Source organism: Ranitomeya imitator, chromosome 6, assembly GCF_032444005.1.
Source record: "Ranitomeya imitator isolate aRanImi1 chromosome 6, aRanImi1.pri, whole genome shotgun sequence".
In the NCBI taxonomy this organism is placed as follows: Eukaryota; Metazoa; Chordata; class Amphibia; order Anura; family Dendrobatidae; genus Ranitomeya; species Ranitomeya imitator.
The window spans coordinates 5857483-5879282 of NC_091287.1; the positions used below are offsets into that span (position 1 = coordinate 5857483).

At 44.5% G+C, this 21800-nt stretch overlaps 1 protein-coding gene across 1 annotated transcript in view; it reads left to right on the forward strand.

The window, feature by feature from the left end:
• The window catches only part of OBSCN (obscurin, cytoskeletal calmodulin and titin-interacting RhoGEF), a 655700-nt gene that overhangs the window by 514969 nt on the left and 118931 nt on the right, over positions 1 to 21800 (forward strand). Inside the window, exon 91 of the mRNA XM_069730488.1 lies at positions 15664 to 15773. Within this exon, the coding sequence (XP_069586589.1) occupies positions 15664 to 15773 (110 nt within the window). The remainder of the gene's footprint in view (positions 1 to 15663; positions 15774 to 21800) is intronic.

Genomic DNA, 21800 nt, shown 5'->3' on the forward strand with positions numbered 1-21800 from the left:
GATATCAGCCCCTCTTATAACGCTCCAGTACTGATATAACCTCCAGACATTATACCATATGTGACTGATATCAGCCCCTCTTATAATGCTCCAGTACTGATATAACCCCCAGACATTACACCATATGTGACTGATATCAGCCCCTCTTATAACGCTCCAGTACTGATATAACCCCCAGACATTACACCATATGTGACTGATATCAGCCCCTCTTATAACGCTCCAGTACTGATATAACCCCCAGACATTACACCATATGTGACTGATATCAGCCTCTTATAACGCTCCAGACATTACATCATAGGTGACTGATATCAGCCTCTTATAACGCTCCAGTACTGATATAACCCCCAGACATTACACCATATGTGACTGATATCAGCCCCTCTTATAACGCTCCAGTACTGATATAACCCCAGACATTACCCCATATGTGACTGATATCAGCCTCTTATAACGCTCCAGTACTGATATGACCCCCAGACATTACACCATATGTGACTGATATCAGCCCCTCTTATAACGCTCCAGTACTGATATAACCTCCAGACATTACACCATATGTGACTGATATCAGCCTCTCTTATAATGCTCCAGTACTGATATAACCCCAGACATTACACCATATGTGACTGATATCAGCCCCTTATAACGCTCCAGTACTGATATAACCTCCAGACATTACACCATATGTGACTGATATCAGCCTCTCTTATAACGCTCCAGTACTGATATAACCCCCAGACATTACATCATATGTGACTGATATCAGCCTCTTATAATGCTCCAGTACTGATATAACCCCAGACATTACACCATATGTGACTGATATCAGCCCCTCTTATAACGCTCCAGTACTGATATAACCCCCAGACATTACACCATATGTGACTGATATCAGCCCCTCTTATAACGCTCCAGTACTGATATAACCTCCATACATTACACCATATGTGACTGATATCAGCCTCTTATAATGCTCCAGTACTGATATAACCTCCAGACATTACACCATATGTGACTGATATCAGCCCCTCTTATAACGCTCCAGTACTGATATAACCCCCAGACATTACACCATATGTGACTGATATCAGCCTCTCTTATAACGCTCCAGTACTGATATAACCCCCAGACATTACACCATATGTGACTGATATCAGCCCCTCTTATAACGCTCCAGTACTGATATAACCTCCAGACATTACACCATATGTGACTGATATCAGCCTCTCTTATAACGCTCCAGTAATGATATAACCCCCAGACATTACATCATATATGACTGATATCAGCCCCTCTTATAACGCTCCAGTACTGATATAACCCCAGACATTACACCATATGTGACTGATATCAGCCCCTCTTATAACGCTCCAGTACTGATATAACCTCCAGACATTACACCATATGTGACTGATATCAGCCTCTCTTATAATGCTCCAGTACTGATATATCCTCCAAACATTACACCATATGTGACTGATATCAGCCCCTCTTATAACGCTCCAGTACTGATATAACCCCCAGACATTACATCATATGTGACTGATATCAGCCCCTCTTATAATGCTCCAGTACTGATATAACCCCAGACATTACACGATATATGACTGATATCAGCCCCTCTTATAACGCTCCAGTACTGATATAACCCCCAGACATTACACCATATGTGACTGATATCAGCCCCTCTTATAACGCTCCAGTACTGATATAACCCCCAGACATTACACCATATGTGACTGATATCAGCCCCTCTTATAACGCTCCAGTACTGATATAACCCCCAGACATTACACCATATGTGACTGATATCAGCCTCTTATAACGCTCCAGTACTGATATAACCCCCAGACATTACATCATATGTGACTGATATCAGCCCCTTATAACGCTCCAGTACTGATATAACCTCCAGACATTACACCATATGTGACTGATATCAGCCTCTTATAACGCTCCAGTACTGATATAACCTCCAGACATTACACCATATGTGACTGATATCAGCCCCTCTTATAACGCTCCAGTACTGATATAACCCCCAGACATTACACCACATGTGACTGATATCAGCCCCTCTTATAACGCTCCAGTATTGATATAACCTCCAGACATTACACCATATGTGACTGATATCAGCCCCTCTTATAACGCTCCAGTACTGATATAACCCCAGACATTACCCCATATGTGACTGATATCAGCCTCTTATAACGCTCCAGTACTGATATAACCCCAGACATTACACCATATGTGACTGATATCAGCCTCTTATAACGCTCCAGTACTGATATGACCCCCAGACATTACACCATATGTGACTGATATCAGCCCCTCTTATAACGCTCCAGTACTGATATGACCCCCAGACATTACACCATATGTGACTGATATCAGCCCCTCTTATAACGCTCCAGTACTGATATAACCCCCAGACATTACACCATATGTGACTGATATCAGCCCCTCTTATAACGCTCCAGTACTGATATAACCTCCAGACATTACACCATATGTGATTGATATCAGCCCCTCTTATAACGCTCCAGTACTGATATAACCCCCAGACATTACACCATATGTGACTGATATCAGCCTCTCTTATAACGCTCCAGTACTGATATAACCCCCAGACATTACACCATATGTGACTGATATCAGCCCCTTTTATAACGCTCCAGTACTGATATAACCTCCAGACATTACACCATATGTGACTGATGTCAGCCCCTCGTTCCAGTACTGATATAACCCTCAGACATTACCCCATATGTGACTGATGTCAGCCCCTCTTATAATGCTCCAGTACTGATATAACCTCCAGACATTACATCATATGTGACTGATATCAGCCCCTCTTATAATGCTCCAGTACTGATATAACCTCCAGACATTACACGATATATGACTATTATCAGCCCCTCTTATAACGCTCCAGTACTGATATAACCCCCAGACATTACACCGTATGTGACTGATATCAGCTTCTTATAACGCTCCAGTACTGATATAACCCTCAGACATTACACCATATGTGACTGATGTCAGCCCCTCTTATAATGCTCCAGTACTGATATAACCTCCAGACATTACATCATATGTGACTGATATCAGCCCCTCTTATAATGCTCCAGTACTGATATAACCTCCAGACATTACACGATATATGACTATTATCAGCCCCTCTTATAACGCTCCAGTACTGATATAACCCCCAGACATTACACCGTATGTGACTGATATCAGCTTCTTATAACGCTCCAGTACTGATATAACCTCCAGAAATTACACGATGTATGACTATTATCAGCCTCTTATAACACTCCAGTACTGATATAACCCTCAGACATTACCCCATATGTGACTGATGTCAGCCCCTCTTATAATGCTCCAGTACTGATATAACCCTCAGACATTACACCATATGTGACTGATGTCAGCCCCTCTTATAACGCTCCAGTACTGATATAACCCCAGACATTACACGATATATGACTATTATCAGCCCCTCTTATAACGCTCCAGTACTGATATAACCTCCAGACATTACACCACATGTGACTGATATCAGCCCCTCTTATAACGCTCCAGTACTGATATAACCCTCAGACATTACACCATATGTGACTGATATCAGCCCCTCTTATAACGCTCCAGTACTGATATAACCTCCAGACATTACACCATATGTGACTGATATCAGCCCCTCTTATAACGCTCCAGTACTGATATAACCCCCAGACATTACACCATATGTGACTGATATCAGCCCCTCTTATAACGCTCCAGTACTGATATAACCCCCAGACATTACATCATATGTGACTGATATCAGCCTCCTATAACGCTCCAGTACTGATATAACCTCCAGACATTACACCATATGTGACTGATATCAGCCTCCTATAACGCTCCAGTACTGATATAACCTCCAGACATTACACCATATGTGACTGATATCAGCCCCTCTTATAACGCTCCAGTACTGATATAACCTCCAGACATTACCCCATATGTGACTGATATCAGCCTCTTATAACGCTCCAGTACTGATATAACCTCCAGACATTACACCATATGTGACTGATATCAGCCCCTCTTATAACGCTCCAGTACTGATATAACCCCCAGACATTACACCATATGTGACTGATATCAGCCTCTTATAACGCTCCAGTACTGATATAACCTCCAGACATTACATCATATGTGACTGATATCAGCCCCTCTTATAACGCTCCAGTACTGATATAACCTCCAGACATTACACCATATGTGACTGATATCAGCCTCTTATAACGCTCCAGTACTGATATAACCCCAGACATTACCCCATATGTGACTGATATCAGCCCCTCTTATAACGCTCCAGTACTGATATAACCCCCAGACATTACACCATATGTGACTGATATCAGCCCCTCTTATAACGCTCCAGTACTGATATAACCTCCAGACATTACACCATATGTGACTGATATCAGCCCCTCTTATAACGCTCCAGTACTGATATAACCCCCAGACATTACACCATATGTGACTGATATCAGCCTCTTATAACGCTCCAGTACTGATATAACCTCCAGACATTACACCATATGTGACTGATATCAGCCTCTTATAACGCTCCAGTACTGATATAACCCCAGACATTACCCCATATGTGACTGATATCAGCCTCTTATAACGCTCCAGTACTGATATAACCCCCAGACATTACACCATATGTGACTGATAAAAGCCCCTCTTATAACGCTCCAGTACTGATATAACCTCCAGACATTACACCATATGTGACTGATATCAGCCCCTCTTATAACGCTCCAGTACTGATATAACCTCCAGACATTATACCATATGTGACTGATATCAGCCCCTCTTATAATGCTCCAGTACTGATATAACCCCCAGACATTACACCATATGTGACTGATATCAGCCCCTCTTATAACGCTCCAGTACTGATATAACCCCCAGACATTACACCATATGTGACTGATATCAGCCCCTCTTATAACGCTCCAGTACTGATATAACCCCCAGACATTACACCATATGTGACTGATATCAGCCTCTTATAACGCTCCAGACATTACATCATAGGTGACTGATATCAGCCTCTTATAACGCTCCAGTACTGATATAACCCCCAGACATTACACCATATGTGACTGATATCAGCCCCTCTTATAACGCTCCAGTACTGATATAACCCCAGACATTACCCCATATGTGACTGATATCAGCCTCTTATAACGCTCCAGTACTGATATGACCCCCAGACATTACACCATATGTGACTGATATCAGCCCCTCTTATAACGCTCCAGTACTGATATAACCTCCAGACATTACACCATATGTGACTGATATCAGCCTCTCTTATAATGCTCCAGTACTGATATAACCCCAGACATTACACCATATGTGACTGATATCAGCCCCTTATAACGCTCCAGTACTGATATAACCTCCAGACATTACACCATATGTGACTGATATCAGCCTCTCTTATAACGCTCCAGTACTGATATAACCCCCAGACATTACATCATATGTGACTGATATCAGCCTCTTATAATGCTCCAGTACTGATATAACCCCAGACATTACACCATATGTGACTGATATCAGCCCCTCTTATAACGCTCCAGTACTGATATAACCCCCAGACATTACACCATATGTGACTGATATCAGCCCCTCTTATAACGCTCCAGTACTGATATAACCTCCATACATTACACCATATGTGACTGATATCAGCCTCTTATAATGCTCCAGTACTGATATAACCTCCAGACATTACACCATATGTGACTGATATCAGCCCCTCTTATAACGCTCCAGTACTGATATAACCCCCAGACATTACACCATATGTGACTGATATCAGCCTCTCTTATAACGCTCCAGTACTGATATAACCCCCAGACATTACACCATATGTGACTGATATCAGCCCCTCTTATAACGCTCCAGTACTGATATAACCTCCAGACATTACACCATATGTGACTGATATCAGCCTCTCTTATAACGCTCCAGTAATGATATAACCCCCAGACATTACATCATATATGACTGATATCAGCCCCTCTTATAACGCTCCAGTACTGATATAACCCCAGACATTACACCATATGTGACTGATATCAGCCCCTCTTATAACGCTCCAGTACTGATATAACCTCCAGACATTACACCATATGTGACTGATATCAGCCTCTCTTATAATGCTCCAGTACTGATATATCCTCCAAACATTACACCATATGTGACTGATATCAGCCCCTCTTATAACGCTCCAGTACTGATATAACCCCCAGACATTACATCATATGTGACTGATATCAGCCCCTCTTATAATGCTCCAGTACTGATATAACCCCAGACATTACACGATATATGACTGATATCAGCCCCTCTTATAACGCTCCAGTACTGATATAACCCCCAGACATTACACCATATGTGACTGATATCAGCCCCTCTTATAACGCTCCAGTACTGATATAACCCCCAGACATTACACCATATGTGACTGATATCAGCCCCTCTTATAACGCTCCAGTACTGATATAACCCCCAGACATTACACCATATGTGACTGATATCAGCCTCTTATAACGCTCCAGTACTGATATAACCCCCAGACATTACATCATATGTGACTGATATCAGCCCCTTATAACGCTCCAGTACTGATATAACCTCCAGACATTACACCATATGTGACTGATATCAGCCTCTTATAACGCTCCAGTACTGATATAACCTCCAGACATTACACCATATGTGACTGATATCAGCCCCTCTTATAACGCTCCAGTACTGATATAACCCCCAGACATTACACCACATGTGACTGATATCAGCCCCTCTTATAACGCTCCAGTATTGATATAACCTCCAGACATTACACCATATGTGACTGATATCAGCCCCTCTTATAACGCTCCAGTACTGATATAACCCCAGACATTACCCCATATGTGACTGATATCAGCCTCTTATAACGCTCCAGTACTGATATAACCCCAGACATTACACCATATGTGACTGATATCAGCCCCTCTTATAACGCTCCAGTACTGATATGACCCCCAGACATTACACCATATGTGACTGATATCAGCCCCTCTTATAACGCTCCAGTACTGATATAACCCCCAGACATTACACCATATGTGACTGATATCAGCCCCTCTTATAACGCTCCAGTACTGATATAACCTCCAGACATTACACCATATGTGATTGATATCAGCCCCTCTTATAACGCTCCAGTACTGATATAACCCCCAGACATTACACCATATGTGACTGATATCAGCCTCTCTTATAACGCTCCAGTACTGATATAACCCCAGACATTACACCATATGTGACTGATATCAGCCTCTTATAACGCTCCAGTACTGATATGACCCCCAGACATTACACCATATGTGACTGATATCAGCCCCTCTTATAACGCTCCAGTACTGATATAACCCCCAGACATTACACCATATGTGACTGATATCAGCCCCTCTTATAACGCTCCAGTACTGATATAACCTCCAGACATTACACCATATGTGATTGATATCAGCCCCTCTTATAACGCTCCAGTACTGATATAACCCCCAGACATTACACCATATGTGACTGATATCAGCCTCTCTTATAACGCTCCAGTACTGATATAACCCCCAGACATTACACCATATGTGACTGATATCAGCCCCTTTTATAACGCTCCAGTACTGATATAACCCCAGACATTACACCATATGTGACTGATATCAGCCCCTCTTATAACGCTCCAGTACTGATATAACCCCCAGACATTACACCATATGTGACTGATATCAGCCCCTCTTATAACGCTCCAGTACTGATATAACCCCCAGACATTACACCATATGTGATTGATATCAGCCCCTCTTATAACGCTCCAGTACTGATATAACCCCCAGACATTACACCATATGTGACTGATATCAGCCTCTCTTATAACGCTCCAGTACTGATATAACCCCCAGACATTACACCATATGTGACTGATATCAGCCCCTTTTATAACGCTCCAGTACTGATATAACCCCAGACATTACACCATATGTGACTGATATCAGCCCCTCTTATAACGCTCCAGTACTGATATAACCCCCAGACATTACACCATATGTGACTGATATCAGCCCCTCTTATAACGCTCCAGTACTGATATAACCCCCAGACATTACACCATATGTGACTGATATCAGCCCCTCTTATAACGCTCCAGTACTGATATAACCCCCAGACATTACACCATATATGACTGATATCAGCCCCTCTTATAACGCTCCATATAACCATCAGTCACATTACACCATATGTGACTGATATCAGCCCCTCTTATAACGCTCCAGTACTGATATAACCCCCAGACATTACACCATATGTGACTGATATCAGCCTCTCTTATAACGCTCCAGTACTGATATAACCCCCAGACATTACACCATATGTGACTGATATCAGCCCCTTTTATAACGCTCCAGTACTGATATAACCCCAGACATTACACCATATGTGACTGATATCAGCCCCTCTTATAACGCTCCAGTACTGATATAACCCCCAGACATTACACCATATGTGACTGATATCAGCCCCTCTTATAACGCTCCAGTACTGATATAACCCCCAGACATTACACCATATATGACTGATATCAGCCCCTCTTATAACGCTCCATATAACCATCAGTCACATTACACCATATGTGACTGATATCAGCCCCTCTTATAACGCTCCAGTACTGATATAACCCCCAGACATTACACCATATATGACTGATATCAGCCCCTCTTATAACGCTCCATATAACCATCAGTCACATTACACCATATGTGATTGATATCAGCCCCTCTTATAACGCTCCAGTACTGATATAACCCCCAGACATTACACCATATGTGACTGATATCAGCCTCTTATAACGCTCCAGTACTGATATAACCCCAGACATTACACCATATGTGACTGATATCAGCCCCTCTTATAACGCTCCAGTACTGATATAACCCCCAGACATTACACCATATGTGACTGATATCAGCCCCTTTTATAACGCTCCAGTACTGATATAACCCCAGACATTACACCATATGTGACTGATATCAGCCCCTCTTATAACGCTCCAGTACTGATATAACCCCCAGACATTACACCATATGTGACTGATATCAGCCCCTCTTATAACGCTCCAGTACTGATATAACCCCCAGACATTACACCATATGTGACTGATATCAGCCTCTTATAACGCTCCAGTACTGATATAACCCCCAGACATTACACCATATGTGACTGATATCAGCCTCTTATAATGCTCCAGTACTGATATAACCCCCAGACATTACATCATATGTGACTGATATCAGCCCCTTATAACGCTCCAGTACTGATATAACCTCCAGACATTACACCATATGTGACTGATATCAGCCTCTTATAACGCTCCAGTACTGATATAACCTCCAGACATTACACCATATGTGACTGATATCAGCCCCTCTTATAACGCTCCAGTACTGATATAACCCCCAGACATTACACCACATGTGACTGATATCAGCCTCTTATAACGCTCCAGTACTGATATAACCCCCAGACATTACACCATATGTGACTGATATCAGCCTCTTATAATGCTCCAGTATTGATATAACCCCCAGACATTACACCATATATGACTGATATCAGCCCCTCTTATAACGCTCCAGTACTGATATAACCCCCAGACATTACATCATATGTGACTGATATCAGCCTCTTATAACGCTCCAGTACTGATATAACCCCCAGACATTACACCATATGTGACTGATATCAGCCTCTTATAATGCTCCAGTACTGATATAACCCCCAGACATTACATCATATGTGACTGATATCAGCCCCTTATAACGCTCCAGTACTGATATAACCTCCAGACATTACACCATATGTGACTGATATCAGCCTCTTATAACGCTCCAGTACTGATATAACCTCCAGACATTACACCATATGTGACTGATATCAGCCCCTCTTATAACGCTCCAGTACTGATATAACCCCCAGACATTACACCACATGTGACTGATATCAGCCCCTCTTATAACGCTCCAGTATTGATATAACCTCCAGACATTACACCATATGTGACTGATATCAGCCCCTCTTATAACGCTCCAGTACTGATATAACCCCAGACATTACCCCATATGTGACTGATATCAGCCTCTTATAACGCTCCAGTACTGATATAACCCCAGACATTACACCATATGTGACTGATATCAGCCCCTCTTATAACGCTCCAGTACTGATATGACCCCCAGACATTACACCATATGTGACTGATATCAGCCCCTCTTATAACGCTCCAGTACTGATATAACCTCCAGACATTACACCATATGTGATTGATATCAGCCCCTCTTATAACGCTACAGTACTGATATAACCCCCAGACATTACACCATATGTGACTGATATCAGCCCCTCTTATAACGCTCCAGTACTGATATAACCCCCAGACATTACACCATATGTGACTGATATCAGCCTCTCTTATAACGCTCCAGTACTGATATAACCCCAGACATTACACCATATGTGACTGATATCAGCCCCTTTTATAACGCTCCAGTACTGATATAACCCCAGACATTACACCATATGTGACTGATATCAGCCCCTCTTATAACGCTCCAGTACTGATATAACCTCCAGACATTACACCATATGTGATTGATATCAGCCCCTCTTATAACGCTCCAGTACTGATATAACCCCCAGACATTACATCATATGTGACTGATATCAGCCCCTCTTATAACGCTCCAGTACTGATATAACCTCCAGACATTACACCATATGTGACTGATATCAGCCCCTCTTATAACGCTCCAGTACTGATATAACCCCCAGACATTACACCATATGTGACTGATATCAGCCCCTCTTATAACACTCCAGTACTGATATAACCCCCAGACATTACACGATATATGACTGATATCAGCCCCTCTTATAACGCTCCAGTACTGATATAACCCCCAGACATTACACCATATGTGACTGATATCAGCCTCTCTTATAACGCTCCAGTACTGATATAACCCCAGACATTACACCATATGTGACTGATATCAGCCTCTTATAACACTCCAGTACTGATATAACCTCCAGACATTACACTATGTGACTGATATCAGCCCCTCTTATAACGCTCCAGTACTGATATAACCCCCAGACATTACATCATATGTGACTGATATCAGCCCCTCTTATAACGCTCCAGTACTGATATAACCTCCAGACATTACACCATATGTGACTGATATCAGCCTCTCTTATAATGCTCCAGTACTGATATAACCTCCAGACATTACACTATGTGACTGATATCAGCCCCTCTTATAACGCTCCAGTACTGATATAACCCCCAGACATTACACCATATGTGACTGATATCAGCCCCTCTTATAACGCTCCAGTACTGATATAACCTCCAGACATTACACCATATGTGACTGATATCAGCCTCTCTTATAATGCTCCAGTACTGATATAACCCCCAGACATTACACCATATGTGATTGATATCAGCCCCTCTTATAACACTCCAGTACTGATATAACCCCCAGACATTACACGATATATGACTGATATCAGCCTCTTATAACGCTCCAGTACTAATATAACCCCAGACATTACACCATATGTGACTGATATCAGCCTCTCTTATAACGCTCCAGTACTGATATAACCTCCAGACATTACACCATATGTGATTGATATCAGCTTCTTATAACGCTCCAGTACTGATATAACCCCCAGACATTACACCATATGTGATTGATATCAGCTTCTTATAACGCTCCAGTACTGATATAACCTCCAGACATTACACCATATGTGATTGATATCAGCTTCTTATAACGCTCCAGTACTGATATAACCCCCAGACATTACACCATATGTGATTGATATCAGCCTCTCTTATAACGCTCCAGTACTGATATAACCCCAGACATTACACGATATATGACTGATATCAGCCTCTTATAACGCTCCAGTACTGATATAACCCCAGACATTACACCACATGTGACTGATATCAGCCCCTCTTATAACGCTCCAGTACTGATATAACCTCCAGACATTACACCATATGTGACTGATATCAGCCTCTTATAATGCTCCAGTACTAATATAACCCCAGACATTACACCATATGTGACTGATATCAGCCTCTTATAACGCTCCAGTACTGATATAACCCCCAGACATTACACCATATGTGACTGATATCAGCCTCTTATAACGCTCCAGTACTGATATAACCCCCAGACATTACACCATATGTGACTGATATCAGCCTCTTATAACGCTCCAGTGCTGATATAACATCCAGACATTACACCATATGTGACTGATATCTGCCCCTCTTATAACGCTCCAGTACTGATATAACCCCCAGACATTACACCATATGTGACTGATATCAGCCCCTCTTATAACGCTCCAGTACTGATATAACCCCAGACATTACACCATATGTGACTGATATCAGCCTCTTATAACGCTCCAGTACTGATATAACCCCAGACATTACACCATATGTGACTGATATCAGCCCCTCTTATAACGCTCCAGTACTGATATAACCCCCAGACATTACACCATATGTGACTGATATCAGCCTCTTATAACGCTCCAGTACTGATATAACCCCCAGACATTACACCATATGTGACTGATATCAGCCCCTCTTATAACGCTCCAGTACTGATATAACCCCCAGACATTACATATGTGACTGATATCAGCCCCTCTTATAACGCTCCAGTACTGATATAACCCCCAGACATTACATCATATGTGACTGATGTCAGCCCCTCTTATAACGCTCCAGTACTGATATAACCCCCAGACATTACACCATATGTGACTGATATCAGCCCCTCTTATAACGCTCCAGTACTGATATAACCTCCAGACATTACACCATATGTGACTGATATCAGCCTCTTATAACGCTCCAGTACTGATATAACCTCCAGACATTACACCATATGTGACTGATATCAGCCCCTCTTATAACTCTCCAGTACTAATATAACCTCCAGACATTACACCATATGTGACTGATATCAGCCTCTTATAACGCTCCAGTACTGATATAACCTCCAGACATTACACCATATGTGATTGATATCAGCTTCTTATAACGCTCCAGTACTGATATAACCTCCAGACATTACACCATATGTGATTGATATCAGCTTCTTATAACGCTCCAGTACTGATATAACCCCCAGACATTACACCATATGTGATTGATATCAGCCTCTCTTATAACGCTCCAGTACTGATATAACCCCAGACATTACACGATATATGACTGATATCAGCCTCTTATAACGCTCCAGTACTGATATAACCCCAGACATTACACCACATGTGACTGATATCAGCCCCTCTTATAACGCTCCAGTACTGATATAACCTCCAGACATTACACCATATGTGACTGATATCAGCCTCTTATAATGCTCCAGTACTAATATAACCCCAGACATTACACCATATGTGACTGATATCAGCCTCTCTTATAACGCTCCAGTACTGATATAACCTCCAGACATTACACCATATGTGACTGATATCAGCTTCTTATAACGCTCCAGTACTGATATAACCCCCAGACATTACACCATATGTGATTGATATCAGCCCCTCTTATAACGCTCCAGTACTGATATAACCTCCAGACATTACACCATATGTGACTGATATCAGCTTCTTATAACGCTCCAGTACTGATATAACCTCCAGACATTACACCATATGTGACTGATACCAGCCCCTCTTATAACGCTCCAGTACTGATATAACCTCCAGACATTACACCATATGTGACTGATATCAGCCTCTTATAACGCTCCAGTACTGATATAACCCCCAGACATTACACCATATGTGACTGATATCAGCCTCTTATAACGCTCCAGTACTGATATAACATCCAGACATTACACCATATGTGACTGATATCAGCCCCTCTTATAACGCTCCAGTACTGATATAACCCCAGACATTACACCATATGTGACTGATATCAGCCTCTTATAACGCTCCAGTACTGATATAACCCCCCGACATTACATCATATGTGACTGATATCAGCCCCTCTTATAACGCTCCAGTACTGATATAACCCCCAGACATTACACCATATGTGACTGATATCAGCCCCTCTTATAACGCTCCAGTACTGATATAACCCCAGACATTACACCATATGTGACTGATATCAGCCTCTTATAACGCTCCAGTACTGATATAACCCCCCAGACATTACATCATATGTGACTGATATCAGCCCCTCTTATAACACTCCAGTACTGATATAACCTCCAGACATTACACCGTATGTGACTGATATCAGCCCCTCTTATAACGCTCCAGTACTGATATAACCCCAGACATTACACCATATGTGACTGATATCAGCCTCTTATAACGCTCCAGTACTGATATGACCCCCAGACATTACACCATATGTGACTGATATCAGCCCCTCTTATAACGCTCCAGTACTGATATAACCCCCAGACATTACACCATATGTGACTGATATCAGCCTCTTATAACGCTCCAGTACTGATATAACCCCCAGACATTACACCATATGTGACTGATATCAGCCCCTCTTATAACGCTCCAGTACTGATATAACCCCCAGACATTACACCATATGTGACTGATATCAGCCTCTTATAACGCTCCAGTACTGATATAACCCCCAGACATTACACCATATGTGACTGATATCAGCCCCTCTTATAACGCTCCAGTACTGATATAACCCCCAGACATTACACCATATGTGACTGATATCAGCCTCTTATAACGCTCCAGTACTGATATAACCCCCAGACATTACATCATATGTGACTGATATCAGCCTCTCTTATAACGCTCCAGTACTGATATAACCTCCAGACATTACACCATATGTGACTGATATCAGCCTCTTATAACGCTCCAGTACTGATATAACCCCCAGACATTACACCATATGTGACTGATATCAGCTTCTTATAACGCTCCAGTACTGATATAACCTCCAGACATTACACCATATGTGACTGATATCAGCCTCTTATAACGCTCCAGTACTGATATAACCCCAGACATTACACCATATGTGACTGATATCAGCCCCTCTTATAACGCTCCAGTACTGATATAACCTCCAGACATTACACCATATGTGACTGATACCAGCCCCTCTTATAACGCTCCAGTACTGATATAACCTCCAGACATTACACCATATGTGACTGATACCAGCCCCTCTTATAACGCTCCAGTACTGATATATGAGGTTACTGTCCCTTTAAGCCCTGACGTGTAACACTGTATAATGAGTCTGTGCACCGTGCATTATTCTGGATTTTCCAGCTGGTTATGTTAGGGGTCCCGCCAGCATTAACCCTTCTGGTGCATTAACCCTTTGTCTCCTTGATGCGGCCCCCCGCTCGCACAGCAGTGTGGTGGGATGGAGCAGATGCCGCCTCAGTCACATCCCGGTATAAATAGCTGCGGCTCTTCTGTCCTCAGGCTTCAGATGGATGCGGCGCAGCACAGGAGGGACGTGCACAGCCGCCTCTACATCCACAGCAGCAAGCACCGGAGCTACCGGCGGCACGTGAGCCCGGAGCCAGGGGCCCGTAAGTACAGGGGCAGGTGACAGCTGTGGGTACAGGAGCTGAGGAGTAGGGAGGCGGGGGCCTCGTATACGGGGAATGGTAATCATCACTGGCTAGCTACAGAATATGGAGGAAAGTATGTGCCCCCCACATCCTCCTCCGGGGGCTTCACTGTCCTCATCTACATCCATAGACATTAATATGGAGAAAGTATGTGCCCCCCACATCCTCCTCCGGGGGCTTCACTGTCCTCATCTACATCCATAGACATTAATATGGAGATAGTATGTGCCCCCCACATCCTCCTCCGGGGGCTTCACTGTCCTCATCTACATCCATAGACATTAATATGGAGATAGTATGTGCCCCCCACATCCACCTCCGGGGGCTTCACTGTCCTCATCTACATCCATAGACATTAATATGGAGAAAGTATGTGCCCCCCACATCCTCCTCCGGGGGCTTCTCTGTCCTCATCTACATCCATAGACATTAATATGGAGATAGTATGTGCCCCCCACATCCTCCTCCGGGGGCTTCTCTGTCCTCATCTACATCTATAGACATTAATATGGAGAAAGTATGTGCCCCCCACATCCACCTCCGGGGGCTTCACTGTCCTCATCTACATCCATAGACATTAATATGGAGACAGTATGTGCCCCCCACATCCTCCTCCGGGGGCTTCTCTGTCCTCATCTACATCCATAGACATTAATATGGAGAAAGTATGTGCCCCCCACATCCACCTCCGGGGGCTTCACTGTCCTCATCTACATCCATAGACATTAATATGGAGAAAGTATGTGCCCCCCACATCCTCCTCCGGGGTCTTCTCTGTCCTCATCTACATCCATAGACATTAATATGGAGAAAGTATGTGCCCCCCACATCCACCTCCGGGGGCTTCACTGTCCTCATCTACATCCATAGACATTAATATGGAGACAGTATGTGCCCCCCACATCCTCCTCCGGGGGCTTCACTGTCCTCATCTACATCCATAGACATTAATATGGAGACAGTATGTGCCCCCACATCCTCCTCCGGGGGCTTCACTGTCCTCATCTACATCCATAGACATTAATATGGAGAAAGTATGTGCCCCCCACATCCTCCTCCGGGGGCTTCACTGTCCTCATCTACATCCATAGACATTAATATGGAGAAAGTATGTGCCCCCCACATCCACCTCCGGGGGCTTCTCTGTCCTCATCTACATCCATAGACATTAATATGGAGAAAGTATGTGCCCCCCACATCCTCCTCCGGGGGCTTCTCTGTCCTCATCTACATCCATAGACATTAATATGGAGAAAGTATGTGCCCCCCACATCCACCTCCGGGGGCTTCTCTGTCCTCATCTACATCCATAGACATTAATATGGAGACAGTATGTGCCCCCCACATCCTCCTCCGGGGGCTTCTCTGTCCTCATCTACATCCATAGACATTAATATGGAGAAAGTATGTGCCCCCCACATCCACCTCCGGGGGCTTCACTGTCCTCATCTACATCCATAGACATTAATATGGAGAAAGTATGTGCCCCCCACATCCACCTCCGGGGGCTTCTCTGTCCTCATCTACATCCATAGACATTAATATGGAGACAGTATGTGCCCCCCACATCCTCCTCCGGGGTCTTCTCTGTCCTCATCTACATCCATAGACATTAATATGGAGACAGTATGTGCCCCCCACATCCTCCTCCGGGGGCTTCTCTGTCCTCATCTACATCCATAGACATTAATATGGAGAAAGTATGTGCCCCCCACATCCTCCTCCGGGGGCTTCACTGTCCTCCTCTACATCCATAGACATTAATATGGAGACAGTATGTGCCCCCCACATCCTCCTCCGGGGGCTTCTCTGTCCTCATCTACATCCATAGACATTAATATGGAGACAGTATGTGCCCCCCACATCCACCTCCGGGGGCTTCACTGTCCTCATCTACATCCATAGACATTAATATGGAGAAAGTATGTGCCCCCCACATCCTCCTCCGGGGGCTTCTCTGTCCTCATCTACATCCATAGACATTAATATGGAGAAAGTATGTGCCCCCCACATCCACCTCCGGGGGCTTCACTGTCCTCATCTACATCCATAGACATTAATATGGAGAAAGTATGTGCCCCCCACATCCTCCTCCGGGGTCTTCTCTGTCCTCATCTACATCCATAGACATTAATATGGAGACAGTATGTGCCCCCCCACATCCACCTCCGGGGGCTTCTCTGTCCTCACCTACATCCATAGACATTAATATGGAGAAAGTATGTGCCCCCCACATCCACCTCCGGGGGCTTCACTGTCCTCATCTACATCCATAGACATTAATATGGAGAAAGTATGTGCCCCCCACATCCTCCTCCGGGGGCTTCTCTGTCCTCATCTACATCCATAGACATTAATATGGAGAAAGTATGTGCCCCCCACATCCTCCTCCGGGGGCTTCTCTGTCCTCATCTACATCCATAGACATTAATATGGAGACAGTATGTGCCCCCCACATCCTCCTCCGGGGGCTTCACTGTCCTCATCTACATCCATAGACATTAATATGGAGACAGTATGTGCCCCCCACATCCTCCTCCGGGGGCTTCACTGTCCTCATCTACATCCATAGACATTAATATGGAGAAAGTATGTGCCCCCCACATCCTCCTCCGGGGGCTTCTTTGTCCTCATCTACATCCATAGACATTAATATGGAGAAAGTATGTGCCCCCCACATCCTCCTCCGGGGGCTTCTTTGTCCTCATCTACATCCATAGACATTAATATGGAGACAGTATGTGCCCCCCACATCCACCTCCGGGGGCTTCTTTGTCCTCATCTACATCCATAGACATTAATATGGAGACAGTATGTGCCCCCCACATCCACCTCCGGGGGCTTCACTGTCCTCATCTACATCCATAGACATTAATATGGAGAAAGTATGTGCCCCCCACATCCACCTCCGGGGGCTTCACTGTCCTCATCTACATCCATAGACATTAATATGGAGACAGTATGTGCCCCCCACATCCTCCTCCGGGGGCTTCTCTGTTCTCATCTACATCCATAGACATTAATATGGAGAAAGTATGTGCCCCCCACATCCTCCTCCGGGGGCTTCACTGTCCTCATCTACATCTATAGACATTAATATGGAGAAAGTATGTGCCCCCCACATCCTCCTCCGGGGGCTTCTCTGTTCTCATCTACATCCATAGACATTAATATGGAGAAAGTATGTGCCCCCCACATCCTCCTCCGGGGGCTTCTCTGTCCTCATCTACATCCATAGACATTAATATGGAGACAGTATGTGCCCCCCACATCCACCTCCGGGGGCTTCTTTGTCCTCATCTACATCCATAGACATTAATATGGAGACAGTATGTGCCCCCCACATCCACCTCCGGGGGCTTCACTGTCCTCATCTACATCCATAGACATTAATATGGAGAAAGTATGTGCCCCCCACATCCACCTCCGGGGGCTTCACTGTCCTCATCTACATCCATAGACATTAATATGGAGACAGTATGTGCCCCCCACATCCTCCTCCGGGGGCTTCACTGTCCTCATCTACATCTATAGACATTAATATGGAGAAAGTATGTGCCCCCCACATCCTCCTCCGGGGGCTTCACTGTCCTCATCTACATCCATAGACATTAATATGGAGACAGTATGTGCCCCCCACATCCTCCTCCGGGGGCTTCTCTGTCCTCATCTACATCCATAGACATTAATATGGAGACAGTATGTGCCCCCCACATCCTCCTCCGGGGGCTTCTCTGTCCTCATCTACATCCATAGACATTAATATGGAGGAAAGTATGTGCCCCCCACATCCTCCTCCGGGGGCTTCACTGTCCTCATCTACATCCATAGACATTAATATGGAGAAAGTATGTGCCCCCCACATCCACCTCCGGGGGCTTCACTGTCTTCATCTACATCCATAGACATTAATATGGAGACAGTATGTGCCCCCCACATCCTCCTCCGGGGGCTTCACTGTCCTCATCTACATCCATAGACATTAATATGGAGAAAGTATGTGCCCCCCACATCCTCCTCCGGGGGCTTCACTGTCCTCATCTACATCCATAGACATTAATATGGAGAAAGTATGTGCCCCCCACATCCTCCTCCGGGGGCTTCACTGTCCTCATCTACATCCATAGACATTAATATGGAGAAAGTATGTGCCCCCCACATCCTCCTCCGGGGGCTTCACTGTCCTCATCTACATCCATAGACATTAATATGGAGAAAGTATGTGCCCCCCACATCCACCTCCGGGGGCTTCACTGTCCTCATCTACATCCATAGACATTAATATGGAGAAAGTATGTGCCCCCCACATCCACCTCCGGGGGCTTCACTGTCTTCATCTACATCCATAGACATTAATATGGAGACAGTATGTGCCCCCCGACATCCACCTCCGGGGGCTTCTCTGTCCTCATCTACATCCATAGACATTAATATGGAGAAAGTATGTGCCCCCCACATCCACCTCCGGGGGCTTCACTGTCCTCATCTACATCCATAGACATTAATATGGAGAAAGTATGTGCCCCCCACATCCACCTCTTCTCTTTCTTCTATGTGCACTGGGCACACTCATGGGGGGCAGATTAGGGTCTTCCCCGACCTGTTCTGAAGCTACATTTGTCCATAATGTCTTGTGCTCCATGCTTGGAGCTGAGGGTCCGAGGCTGCTGCCTGATAACAGCCCATAGCATTATCCTCCTCCACCACCATCTGTATGTAACGTGAGCGAGGCCCCAGCACATTACATGAAGGTGGGGTCCTGGTTGGGTGTGTGGACTTGTGCTGTGAGGGCGCTATGCCCATGCAGGCCTCATGTAACCGATGTTGCTGGTTAGCCAGGACTGGATGATCCACAGTTCAATGATGGAGACCACCCGTCACTAATGAACTCTTTCCTAATTGGTAGCTTATTCAGGGTTACATATAAGAGATGAGTGACTTTCCTCACAGCCTCCTTCCTCTGTAGTTTTCCTCACAGCCTCCTTCCTCTGTAGTTTTCCAGTCTCCTTCCTCTGTAGTTTTCCAGTCTCCTTCCTCTGTAGTTTTCCTCACAGTCTCCTTCCTCTGTAGTTTTCCTCACAGTCTCCTTCCTCTGTAGTTTTCCTCACAGTCTCCTTCCTCTGTAGTTTTCCTCACAGTCTCCTTCCTCTGTAGTTTTCCTCACAGTCTCCTTCCTCTGTAGTTTTCCTCACAGTCTCCTTCCTCTGTAGTTTTCCTCACAGTCTCCTTCTTCTGTAGTTTTCCTCACAGTCTCCTTCTTCTGTAGTTTTCCTCACAGTCTCCTTCTTCTGTAGTTTTCCTCACAGTCTCCTTCTTCTGTAGTTTTCCTCACAGTCTCCTTCTTCTGTAGTTTTCCTCACAGTCTCCTTCCTCTGTAGTTTTCCTCACAGTCTCCTTCCTCTGTAGTTTTCCTCACAGTCTCCTTCCTCTGTAGTTTTCCTCACAGTCTCCTTCCTTTGTAGTTTTCCTCACAGTCTCCTTCCTCTGTAGTTTTCCTCACAGTCTCTTTCCTCTGTAGTTCACTCCAGGTCTTTCTTTGACCATTGTTTCTTCCTACTTCAGCACAGCCCAGCTTTAACGGTACAGGTTTCCATACTTGCTTAGCGGTTTCGCTTTCTTTTCTTCCACTACTGGCGCCCTAGATCTCCCTCTCGGGACCCTTTACTAGTCCCCGTCTATGAGTCCTGTTTAGGCCCGTTCCATTACCTTTCAGCTTTGCAAGTTCAAGGTCTCATGGCTAGGCGTCCTCTCCTAGGACCTGTTTCCGGAAGGTCTCTCTCTGTCACTTCTCAGGATCTCGTTATCCCTTGTCTTCAGTCTCCTCTCATTCAGGGTCATCCTCCAATGCCGCACTGCTCACTTTGGACCTTGCAATACACTCACTTTGCACTCTAGACCCTATCTCCCTTCCCTAACAGGAAGCAATCACTTTCCCTAACATCGGCACTTCTCACTATGGGCTAGCCCCAAACATTACCTCTTCTG